Raw genomic sequence first — 12,709 nt, 5'->3', positions numbered from 1 at the left:
ATCAGCTGAAGTAACGTCCTATTCAACATAGCTAATAGAACTAACGCGTTAGTAAACCCGCTACAATCATGCCGTAACGATACAGTGTAGTGAGTAAGCAGTTAGACGGAATATATTTTTTTATGAAATTCACTGAGTTGGATGGTCCTCCGCTTCCTCCTCGGTGGAGCCTCCATTTGCTCTGTTCGCGTTCTTTATTTTCTCTCGTCTATTTTCCGCATGTATAAATACGTCGTATCCTTTCGCCTCGTGTCTTTCTCCAGGTTCAGTCTGTAGATCATAACCAGTTCTCTTCAGACCCGTCCATGTTGTTGGACCAGAAGCCTCCAGTGTACGGCCAGCAAGACCCACCACCTGGCTCCCATCTAGCCCAGAGAGGATACCACGACCTTGGGTCCGGCAGACCCGTGCAGGACCCCCCACCCGGCTCCCATCTAGCCCAGAGAGTATACCACGGCCCTGGGTCCGGCAGACCCATGCAGGACCCCACAGGTAGGGCTGAGAATTGGCGATCGGGCATTTCACAATTCAATATTATCACGTTACGCGGATCACGATTCAATCCATATTGCGATTGTATGTCACGATTCTACATGTATTGCAATGCGACACTGCGATCGATGTCTTATTGCGATTCGATGTTCTTAAACATCACTATGTTATTGCTGAAGAGAGACCAAAGAGCCATGAGAAAATTTTAACTTTTACATTTTTTATGATCGTTGCCTTGGCTCAGAGTAATCGTGATTCTCAACTGAATGGATTCCCCCCCCCCACCTCTACCCACAGGGCAAGGCTTCCACCCCATGGCTGGTCAGATGGGCCCCAGACCAGGCTACCCCATCATGAGGCTGAGGCCCCAAGCGGTGGTTCCTAACCAGCCTAATACACTGAGGTTACAGCTGCAGCACCGGCTACAGGTACTACAGGTACTGAGACTGACGGACAGAGACTGACGGACAGAGACTGACGGACAGAGACTGACGGACAGAGACTGACGGACAGAGACTGACTGACGGACAGAGACTGACTGACGGACAGAGACTGACTGACGGACAGAGACTGACTGACGGACAGAGACTGACTGACGGACAGAGACTGACTGACGGACAGAGACTGACTGACGGACAGAGACTGACTGACGGACAGAGACTGAGACTGACGGACAGAGACTGAGACTGACGGACAGAGACTGAGACTGACGGACAGAGACTGACTGACGGACAGAGACTGACTGACGGACAGAGACTGACTGACAGACAGAGACTGACAGACAGACAGAGACAGACAGACAGACAGAGACAGACAGACAGACAGACAGAGACAGACAGACTGACAGAGACTGACTGACAGACAGAGACTGACTGACTGACAGAGACTGACTGACTGACAGAGACTGACTGACAGACAGAGACTGACTGACAGACAGAGACTGACTGACTGACAGAGACTGACTGACTGACAGAGACTGACTGACTGACAGAGACTGACTGACTGACAGAGACTGACTGACTGACAGAGACTGACTGACTGACTGACAGAGACTGACTGACTGACTGACAGAGACTGACTGACTGACTGACTGACAGAGACTGACTGACTGACTGACTGACAGAGACTGACTGACTGACTGACTGACAGAGACTGACTGACTGACTGACTGACAGAGACTGACTGACTGACTGACAGAGACTGACTGACTGACTGACAGAGACTGACTGACTGACTGACTGACAGAGACTGACTGACTGACAGAGACTGACTGACTGACTGACAGAGACTGACTGACTGACTGATAGAGACTGACTGACAGACAGAGACTGACTGACAGACAGAGACTGACAGACAGACAGAGACTGACAGACAGACAGAGACTGACAGACAGACAGAGACTGACTGACTGACAGAGACTGACAGACAGAGACTGACTGACAGACAGAGACTGACTGACAGACAGAGACTGAGTGACAGACAGAGACTGAGTGACAGACAGAGACTGACTGACAGACTGACTGACAGAGACTGACTGACAGATACTGACTGACTGACAGAGACTGACTGACTGACAGAGACTGACTGACTGACAGAGACTGACTGACTGACTGACAGAGACTGACTGACTGACTGACAGAGACTGACTGACTGACTGACAGAGACTGACTGACTGACTGACAGAAGACTGACTGACTGACAGAGACTGACTGACTGACTGACTGACTGACAGAGACTGACTGACTGACAGACAGAGACTGACTGACTGACAGAGACTGACTGACAGACAGAGACTGACTGACTGACTGACAGAGACTGACTGACTGACTGACAGAGACTGACTGACTGACTGACAGAGACTGACTGACTGACAGAGACTGACTGACTGACAGAGACTGACTGACTGACAGACAGAGACTGACTGACAGACAGAGACTGACTGACAGACAGAGACTGACAGACAGACAGAGACTGACAGACAGACAGAGACTGACAGACAGACAGAGACTGACTGACAGACAGAGACTGACTGACAGACAGAGACTGACTGACAGACAGAGACTGACTGACTGACAGAGACTGACTGACTGACTGACAGAGACTGACTGACTGACAGAGACTGACTGACAGACAGAGACTGACTGACTGACAGAGTCTGACTGACTGACTGACAGAGACTGACTGACTGACTGACAGAGACTGACTGACTGACTGACAGAGACTGACTGACTGACTGACAGAGACTGACTGACTGACTGACAGACAGACAGAGACTGACTGACAGACAGACAGAGACTGACAGACAGACAGAGACGACTGACAGACAGACAGAGACTGACAGACAGACAGAGACTGACTGACTGACTGACAGAGACTGACTGACTGACTGACAGAGACTGACTGACTGACTGACAGAGACTGACTGACTGACTGACAGAGACTGACTGACTGACTGACAGAGACTGACTGACTGACTGACTGACAGAGACTGACTGACTGACAGAGACTGACTGACTGACTGATAGAGACTGACTGACAGACAGAGACTGACTGACAGACAGAGACTGACAGACAGACAGAGACTGACTGACAGACAGAGACTGACTGACAGACAGAGACTGACTGACAGACAGAGACTGACTGACAGACAGAGACTGACTGACAGACAGAGACTGACTGACAGACAGAGACTGACTGACAGACTGACAGAGACTGACTGACAGAGACTGACTGACTGACAGAGACTGACTGACTGACTGACAGAGACTGACTGACTGACAGAGACTGACTGACTGACTGACAGAGACTGACTGACTGACTGACAGAGACTGACTGACTGACAGAGACTGACTGACTGACTGACTGACTGACTGACTGACAGAGACTGACTGACTGACAGACAGAGACTGACTGACTGACAGAGACTGACTGACTGACAGAGACTGACTGACTGACAGAGACTGACTGACTGACTGACAGAGACTGACTGACTGACTGACAGAGACTGACTGACTGACTGACAGAGACTGACTGACTGACTGACAGAGACTGACTGACTGACAGAGACTGACTGACTGACAGAGACTGACTGACTGACTGACAGAGACTGACTGACTGACTGACAGAGACTAACTGACTGACTGACAGAGACTGACTGACTGACTGACAGAGACTGACTGTATGACTGACAGAGACTGACTGACAGAGACTGACTGACTGACTGACAGAGACTGACTGACTGACTGACTGACAGAGACTGACTGACTGACAGAGACTGACTGTATGACTGACTGACAGAGACTGACTGACTGACAGAGACTGACTGACTGACAGAGACTGACTGACTGACAGAGACTGACTGACAGAACGCACACACACAGAACACACAAAACACACAAAACACAGACACACAAAACATATTTTGACAGGTTATCACTGTGGGCTTGGTATTTTGACAGGTTATCACTGTGGGCTTGGTATTTTGACAGGTTATCACTGTGGGCTTGGTATTTTGACAGGTTATCACTGTGGGCTTGGTATTTTGACAGGTTATCACTGTGGGCTTGGTATTTTGACAGGTTATCACTGTGGGCTAGGAAGGTGGTCTTGGTGCACTATCTCCCCCTGCTGGTTAATCAGTAGAATGACAGGGAATTATACAAATGAATGTATCATCATTGTTTAGCTAGCTACTCTTTTCAAAGTGTTTATTGTTAACATACCTGTTCTCCTCAGAACCGCCAGCCAATGATGAACCAGATGAGTGGAGTGTCCAATATGAACCAACCTTTACAGTCCAACAATCCAAACCAGGTAATTTACTGAGATTATATATCAGTATGAACCTCTACACTCCATCAACCCAACCAGGTACCAGATTATATATCAGTATGAACCTCTACAGTCCATCAACCCAACCAGGTAATTTACTGAGATTATATATCAGTATGAACCTCTACAGTCCATCAACCCCAACCAGGTACCAGATTATATATCAGTATGAACCACTACAGTCCATCAACCCCACCAGGTAATTTACTGAGATTATATATCAGTATGAATCTCTACAGTCCATCAACCCCAACCAGGTACCAGATTATATATCAGTATGAATCTCTACAGTCCATCAACCCAACCAGGTACCAGATTATATATCAGTATGAACCTCTACAGTCCATCAACCCAACCAGGTAATTTACTGAGATTATATATCAGTATGAACCTCTACAGTCCATCAACCCAACCAGGTAATTTACTGAGATTATATATCAGTATGAACCTCTACAGTCCATCAACCCCAACCAGGTACCAGATTATATATCAGTATGAACCTCTACAGTCCATCAACCCCACCAGGTACCAGATTATATATCAGTATGAACCTCTACAGTCCATCAACCCCACCAGGTACCAGATTATATATCAGTATGAACCTCTACAGTCCATCAACCCAACCAGGTACCAGATTATATATCAGTATGAACCTCTACAGTCCATCAACCCCACCAGGTACCAGATTATATATCAGTATGAACCTCTACAGTCCATCAACCCCACCAGGTACCAGATTATATATCAGTATGAATCTCTACAGTCCATCAACCCAACCAGGTACCAGATTATATATCAGTATGAACCTCTACAGTCCATCAACCCAACCAGGTAATTTACTGAGATTATATATCAGGATGAACCTCTACAGTCCATCAACCCAACCAGGTAATTTACTGAGATTATATATCAGTATGAACCTCTACAGTCTATCAACCCCACCAGGTACCAGATTATATATCAGTATGAATCTCTACAGTCCATCAACCCAACCAGGTACCAGATTATATATCAGTATGAACCTCTACAGTCTATCAACCCCACCAGGTACCAGATTATATATCAGTATGAACCTCTACAGTCCATCAACCCAACCAGGTAATTTACTGAGATTATATATCAGTATGAACCTCTACAGTCTATCAACCCAACCAGGTACCAGATTATATATCAGTATGAACCTCTACAGTCCATCAACCCAACCAGGTACCAGATTATATATCAGTATGAACCTCTACAGTCCATCAACCCAACCAGGTACCAGATTATATATCAGTATGAACCTCTACAGTCCATCAACCCAACCAGGTAATTTACTGAGATTATATATCAGTATGAACCTCTACAGTCCATCAACCCAACCAGGTAATTTACTGAGATTATCACATAGTAATGGAATACGATAGAAATGTGAATAATTTAATTCAGCATAACATTTTTGTAAGAAACATTTATTTAAATCCCTTTCTCCCCCTCTCCCTCCAGGGGACCATCAATGCTCAGATGTTAGCCCAGCGACAGCGAGAGCTGCTCAGTAACCACCTCAGACAGCGGCAGCTGGAGCACCAGAGACAACAGCAGCAGCAGCAGAGGAACATGGTGATGAGAGCCCAGGGACTCAACCTGCCTCCCAATATGGCCGCCGCCAACATGGCCGCAGCTGCTGCAAGCGGCCTATCAGGAGGGCTGAGTAACCCTCGGATACCCCAGACCACCAACCCCCAGCAGTTCCCCTTCCCACCCAGCTACGGTACCAGTATAGGCCCAGGCCTGGCTTCCCCCCCTCCTCCTCACCCCTCTCCCCCAGCCCCTCCTCCTCACCCCTCTCCCCCAGCCACTTCTCCTCCCCCCTCTCCCCCAGCCTGCCCTCTTCTCTCTGCACCCTGCATGGCTCTCCCTCCTCCCAGATGAGGATGGCTGGTGCAGGACAGTTTGGGGCTGTAGTCAGCCCTCATATATAGCAGCTCAGTGCCTTTCAGTTCCCAGACTCAGGTCCTACTGCTTTATAACCCACTAACCATAACCCCTGTGTTGGTGTGTGTGTTAGGGTTGGTCGGTATACCATATATATCGGGGGATTCACATATCATCGATATATACTTTTTGTTTGTTTGACTTTTTACCCCTAATTTTGTGGTATCCAATTGGTAGTTACAGTCTTGTCTCATCGCTGCAACTCCCGTACGGACTCGGGAGAGGCGAAGGTCGAGAGCCGTGCCTCCTCCGAAACACGACCCAACCAAGCCGCACTGCTTCTTGACACACTGCCCCCTTTAACCCGGAAGCCAGCCGCACCAATGTGTAGGAGGAAACAGCTCATGGGTCTCCCGGTCGCTGCCGACGGCGACACAGCCTGGGATCGATCTCAGGGTCTGTAGTGACGCCTCTAGCACTGTGATGCAGTGTCTTAGACCGCTGCGCCACTCGGGAGGCTGCATCCAATATAATTTAACTAAATACCTACAGTCAACTTGTGCAATACGCTAAGAGATCAGGCAGATTGCGTTCTTCATTTCACCGGTCACATCATTATGTAGCTTATCATAGTTCCCCAGAACAGTTGAGCCAGTCACGTGTTTGTTGTGAAGAGAAAGTGGGAGCTGGTGAGTCCGCAGAGTTCTACAGTATTTCTATTGGTTAGTCTCTCTGTTGTGCGACACACATGAGGTGATGAAGTTACCCTTCATGCAATTCACTACTAAATGTTTGCCATCAGATACAGTGCATTCAGAAAGTATTCAGACCCCTTGACTTTGTCCACATTTTATAACGTTACAGCCTTATTCTAAAATTGATTAAATCGTTTTCCCCCCTCATCAATCTACACACAATACCCCATAATGACGTCACAATACCCCATAATGACATCACAATACCCCATAATGACATCACAATACCCCATAATGACGTCACAATACCCCATAATGACATCACAATACCCCATAATGACAAATCAAAAACACGTTTTCAGGTATTTTTGCAGATATATAAATAAAAAAAACAGAAATATGACATGTACATAAGTATTCAGACTCTTTACTCAGTACTTTGTTGAAGCACCTTTGGCAGCGATTACAGCCTCAAGTCTTCTTGGGTATGACGCTACAAGCTTGACACACCTGTATTTGGGGAGTTTCTCCCATTCTTCTCTGCAGATCCTCTCAAGCTCTGTCAGGTTGGATGGGGAGCGTCGCTGCACAGCTATTTTCATGTCTCTCCAGAGATGTTTGATCGGGTTGAAGTCCAGGCTCTGGCTGGGACACTCAAGGACATTCAGAGACTTGTCCCGAAGCCACTCCTGTGTTGTCTTGGCTGTGTGCTTAGGGTCGTTGTCCTGCTGGAAGGTAAAACCTTCGCCCCAGTCTGAGGTCCTGAGCGCTCTGGAGCAGGCTTTCATCAAGGACCTCTCGGTACTTTGCTTCGTTTATCTTTCCCTCGACCCTGACTAGTCTCCCAGTCCCTGCTGCTGAAAAACATCCCCACAGCATGATGCAGCCACTGCCATGCTTCACCATAGGGATGGTGCCAGGTTTCCTCCAGACATGGCACTTGGCAGTCAGGCCAAAGAGTTCAATCTTGGTTTCATGACACCAGAGAATCTTGTTTCTCATGGTCAGAGTCCTTTAGGTGCCTCTTGGCAAACTCCAAGCGGGCTGTCATGTGCCTTTTACTGGGGAGTGGCTTCCGTCTGGCCACTCTACCATAAAGGCCTGATTGGTGGAGTGCTGCAGAGATTGTTGTCCTTCTGGAAGGTTCTCCCATCTCCACAGAGAAACTCTGGAGCTCTGTCAGAGTGACCATCGGGTTCTTGGTCACCTCCCTGACCAAGACCCTTCTCCCCCGATTGCTCAGTTTGGCAGGGCGTCCAGCTCTAGGAAAAGTCTTGGATGTTCCAAATTTCTTCCATTTAAGAATGATGGAGGCCACTGTGTTCTTGGGGACCTTCAATGCTGCAGACATGTTTTGGTACCTTTCCCCAGATCTGTGCCTCGACACAATCCTGTCTCAGAGCTCTACGGACAATTCCTTCAACCTCATAGCTTGGTTTTTGCTCTGACATGCACTGTCAACTGTGGGACCTTATATAGACAGGAGTGTGCCTTTTCCAAATCATGTCCAATCAATTGAATTTACCACAGGTGAACTCCAATCACGTTGTAGAAACATCTCAAGGATGATCAATGGAAACAGGATGCACCTGAGCTCAATTTCAAGTCTCATAGAAAAGGGTCTGAATACTTTTATAAATAAGGTATTGTTTTTGGTTTTTTTAATTATACATTTGCAAAAATAAATTAAAACCAGTTTTCTCTTTGTCATTATGAGAAATTGTGTGGGGGACATTATTTATGTAATCCATTTTAGAATAAGTCTGTAACGTAACAATATGTGGAAAAAGTCAAGGGGTCTGAATACTTTCCCAATGCCCTGTATTATTAAAACTGTCTAAAGATGAGCCATACTCTCCAGCTGTGTATATGGGTACCTGTTAGTTATCTAAGTAAGTGGCTGAATTAATAAGGAGATGGATTGTTAGCTTTCTGCCATGTTTGACAAGTCAAAGGGCTCACGATTTATCTGTACAGCTGCCATTTCCCCCCCCCTGTGCTTCCTACTAGCCTCCATGGAAATTCACTATTACTTGTGCTCATTTTGGTAGCATTCTGGTAGTAGATGCCCAATGGGCTTTTTTGTGTGTGTGTGTGTGTGTGTGTGTGTGTGTGTGTGTTTTTGGCGCCCCCTTGTGTACCAAACCGGGTAAAACCGTACTCTCCCCTGTCCTTCCTACTAGCTCTGTTCTGCTCTTCTCCATTCTTCCTTTCCTTCAGCATGTCTCATAACTTGGTTCATTTGCACAATTTCTCTCGTTCACTTTCGCTTGTAAATGTCCACACTCGCTGGCAGAAGGAACTGTATGATGGTATGAACATCTGGATACCGCCCAAGAATAGTGTGTGTGTGTGTGTGTGTGTGTGTGTGTGTGTGTGTGTGTGTGTGCGTGTGTGTGTGTGTGTGTGTGTGTGTGTGTGTGTGTGTGTGTCCAGCAGTGCTGAGCGATTAACCAACATTTTAAATTATTTTAATTCTATTTCAATGCCACATTGCACAGTTTCTCTAGAGATAAATCAGATCCAGTCTGAACTGTGCGATGTAGTAGGGAGTTGTAGTTTCTCTAGAGATAAATCAGATCCAGTCTGAACTGTGTGATGTTGTAGGGAGTTGTAGTTTCTCTAGAGATAAATCAGATCCAGTCTGAACTGTGTGATGGAGTTGTAGTTTCTCTAGAGATAAATCAGATCCAGTCTGAACTATGTGATGTAGTAGGGAGTTGTAGTTTCTCTAGAGATAAATCAGATCCAGCCTGAACTGTGTGATGTAGTAGGGAGTTGTAGTTTCTCTAGAGATAAATCAGATCCAGCCTGAACTGTGTGATGTAGTAGGGAGTTGTAGTTTCTCTCGAGATAAATCAGATCCAGACTGAACTGTGCGATGTAGTAGGGAGTTGTAGTTTCCAACAGGCCAATGTTCTACCAAGTTCAGCGCAGAAAACGTGGTAATTAACTACAATGACCATAATCCATTGCGCGTCTACTTGTCTGGTCTGTGTTTATTTTATGCCTTCTATGTAAAAGAGAATGCAGCTCTATAGAGCTGAGATGATGACTTGGAATTAAATAATAAAGTCACCCAAAAAAATCATAATTATTTTATTAAAATAATGTGAATAAATGATGTTTAATAAGTGATGAGCAGTAATGGGCCGTCACTACCTTCATTGGACTTTTATTAATTGTTTTATTCTGTGTTGTTATAGCAATCAACCCACATAATGCATTGTGTATTTAATGTTTTAGAAAATTATCGAATCCGAAATCGAAAACCAAGGATTGTAACCTGTTCAGGGAACGAAACCGAAAACCTGAAAATAATGAAATTATTTGAGGAACAGAACCCAAAACGAAAGTGATCTATACTGTTCCGGAACAGAACCGTGATTTTAAAAGCATGGGAACCAGTTAATAACGGTATTTTACGTTCTGGGTAAAAAAAAATCCCACCTATGCAAAGCCCTCACTCTGTCACTCAGAAAGGTATTGCCGGCGTCTGCCTGCCAGTGAGTGTTTGTGTAGGCAGCCTCTCCCCACTGAAGTTACTGTGTTTACCTACTGACGATGTTACAAGCATGAAATTAAGGAGCGATGTTTTAAAGAATGCATTAACTTTTTAAATGCTAGTTAATTAAAACCTTTTAATGCAGTGGGCTAAAGCAAGGTTACACAGTGTGTTTACAGGTATACACTTCACACACATGGTTATGTCCGATATAGAGGGACCATTTATTACATTTAGAATTTGCATCCCAATATTAGACTTTATACTTAAAAAAAAAATAAATTTATTAATTCCCAAATTATGAAAAATATTAACATTTCACCATTGAGGCCACTAGGTCATTTGATTGCAGAGCTATGAATACTATAGTACTATAGTACTTATATAGTATTACTATAGTAATCACATTGGATTTATTAGCTACTAAAAGGTAAGACGTGTTGTTAATTCTGGTGCCGCTCTGCAAACACAAGCTTGTTAGCTAGCGAGCTCTGGTCCAACGTTAAACCAACTCGGTAGATCAAAGATCATTCAAAGTTCCTCCGTAGGTATAATTCTGTTTCAGATCATGTCTTAGCAAGATGCCCAGCGCTTCAGCCCAAGGCTCCTTCATCCTCTCTCGCTTTCTACTCACCCGCAAAGTTCCTGTGACTGGCAGCTGTGTGTGTGTGTGTGTGTGTGTGTGTGTGTGTGTGTGTGTGTGTGTGTGTGTGTGTGTGTGTGTGTGTGTGTGTGTGTGGGGGGGGTTCTCTTCTGTTATGATTAAACCCTGCTGTTACGGCAAAATACGATTTGCTTTTAACGACTTTCCTAACGACTCTCTATCCGCACAGATTGGTGAAGTAATTTAATGTTCCGCTAAATGTAAAAACAAATCATAATTGAAGAGGTTTAAAAAGGAACAGAACGGAACGATATAAACCGGTTCAGAACATTATTCTGCTGGTTTGAACAGATTTTTGTATTTTTTTAAATTATGTTCAGAAGGAAACGATTGGAAAATTATTTTGGTTCCAACCTCTGTCAAAAAAAACTTGACTTCTTTTTTTAAATCATCGAACTGAAACCGACCTCAAAAAGCGCAAATCGCTCTGGACTAGTGTCCAGTCACACAGCATTGCATTACAAGTTGTTGTGCTGACCACTAAATTGATAACAAATAGATTCATACAAAAACATAAAATACTTATTATAAGATATCATTCAAATAATGATAAATCAAATAATCAACTTAAAATATAATTCATTTAGACAATAACTGTGTCAGTTTTCTTCGACTGTACAATCATACTCCTCTCGTCCAATGAGGGGGGGAGGGGGTTCTTAAAACTTTTTCAGCTCGAGACCCAAACTGAAAATGTACCGTCCTCTCGTGACGCAAATCTTCCTCCAAAGGCCCAAATTGAAGATTTATAGATGTATTCTCAAAACTCGCATCCCACCTCTCACCTGCCCAGGCCCCACTTTGGGTCCTGACCCATAGTTTAAGAACCCATGATTTTAGGCCAGAAAACATTAATTCCACTAGAGGGCAGCAGACACACATACTATATATACATTGATACTATATATAGACATAATATATAAACTAGATTGCCATTATATGGTAGTGCTGCATTCTCTGAAACATTCACACTGTATTCTACTCACTGTATGTTACAGTGCCGTTTGCATAATTTTATTGGGTCTTGATGTTACATGTACATGTTAGTCATTTAGCAGACACTCTTATCCAGAGGGATTTACAGGCGCAATTAGGGTTAAGTGCCTTGCTCAAAGGCACACTGACGGATTTTTCACCTAGTCTGTTCGGGGATTCGAACCAGTGACTTTTCGGTTACTGGCCCATTATTTCATATCAATTAGATCAGTTTTGAATCAGGCATAAATCGTATTTATAATTCCCTTATTCTGCCAGATAATCCCATATGTTGTCCCGCACCAAAATAAAGACCCTCTCCCTACCCCTCTTCCCTCTCTCCCTACCCCTCTTCCCTCTCTCCCTACCCCTCTTCCCTCTCTCCCTACCCCTCTTCCCTCTCTCCCTACCCCTCTTCCCTCTCTCCCTACCCCTCTTCCCTCTCTCCCTACCCCTCTTCCCTCTCTCTCCACTCTCCCTCGTCCCGACTCTCCCTACCCCTCTTCCCTCTCTCTCCACTCTCCCTCGTCCCTCTCTCCCTACCCCTCTTCCCTCTCTCCCTACCCCTCTTCCCTCTCTCCCTACCCCTCTTCCCTCTCTCCCTACCCCTCTTCCCTCTCTCCCTACCCCTCT

The 12,709-nt window shown here is 45.3% G+C and overlaps 1 protein-coding gene across 2 annotated transcripts in view; it reads left to right on the top strand.

The window, feature by feature from the left end:
- Positions 1-12,709, top strand: part of LOC106579720 (nuclear receptor coactivator 2) — a 226,057-nt gene that overhangs the window by 187,031 nt on the left and 26,317 nt on the right. The window contains exons 16-19 of one of the 2 annotated variants that reach the window (XM_045702808.1): positions 264-492; positions 790-929; positions 4,228-4,305; positions 5,809-6,073. In XM_045702808.1, coding sequence (XP_045558764.1) covers positions 264-492; positions 790-929; positions 4,228-4,305; positions 5,809-6,073 — 712 coding nt within the window. The remainder of the gene's footprint in view (positions 1-263; positions 493-789; positions 930-4,227; positions 4,306-5,808; positions 6,074-12,709) is intronic. The other variant, XM_045702809.1, reaches the window with a different exon arrangement.

The sequence above is a fragment of the Salmo salar genome, chromosome ssa19 (assembly GCF_905237065.1).
Source record: "Salmo salar chromosome ssa19, Ssal_v3.1, whole genome shotgun sequence".
NCBI classification, from domain to species: Eukaryota; Metazoa; Chordata; class Actinopteri; order Salmoniformes; family Salmonidae; genus Salmo; species Salmo salar.
The sequence above is the reverse complement of the archived record's forward strand: the minus strand, read 5'-3'. Positions and strand labels throughout refer to the sequence as shown.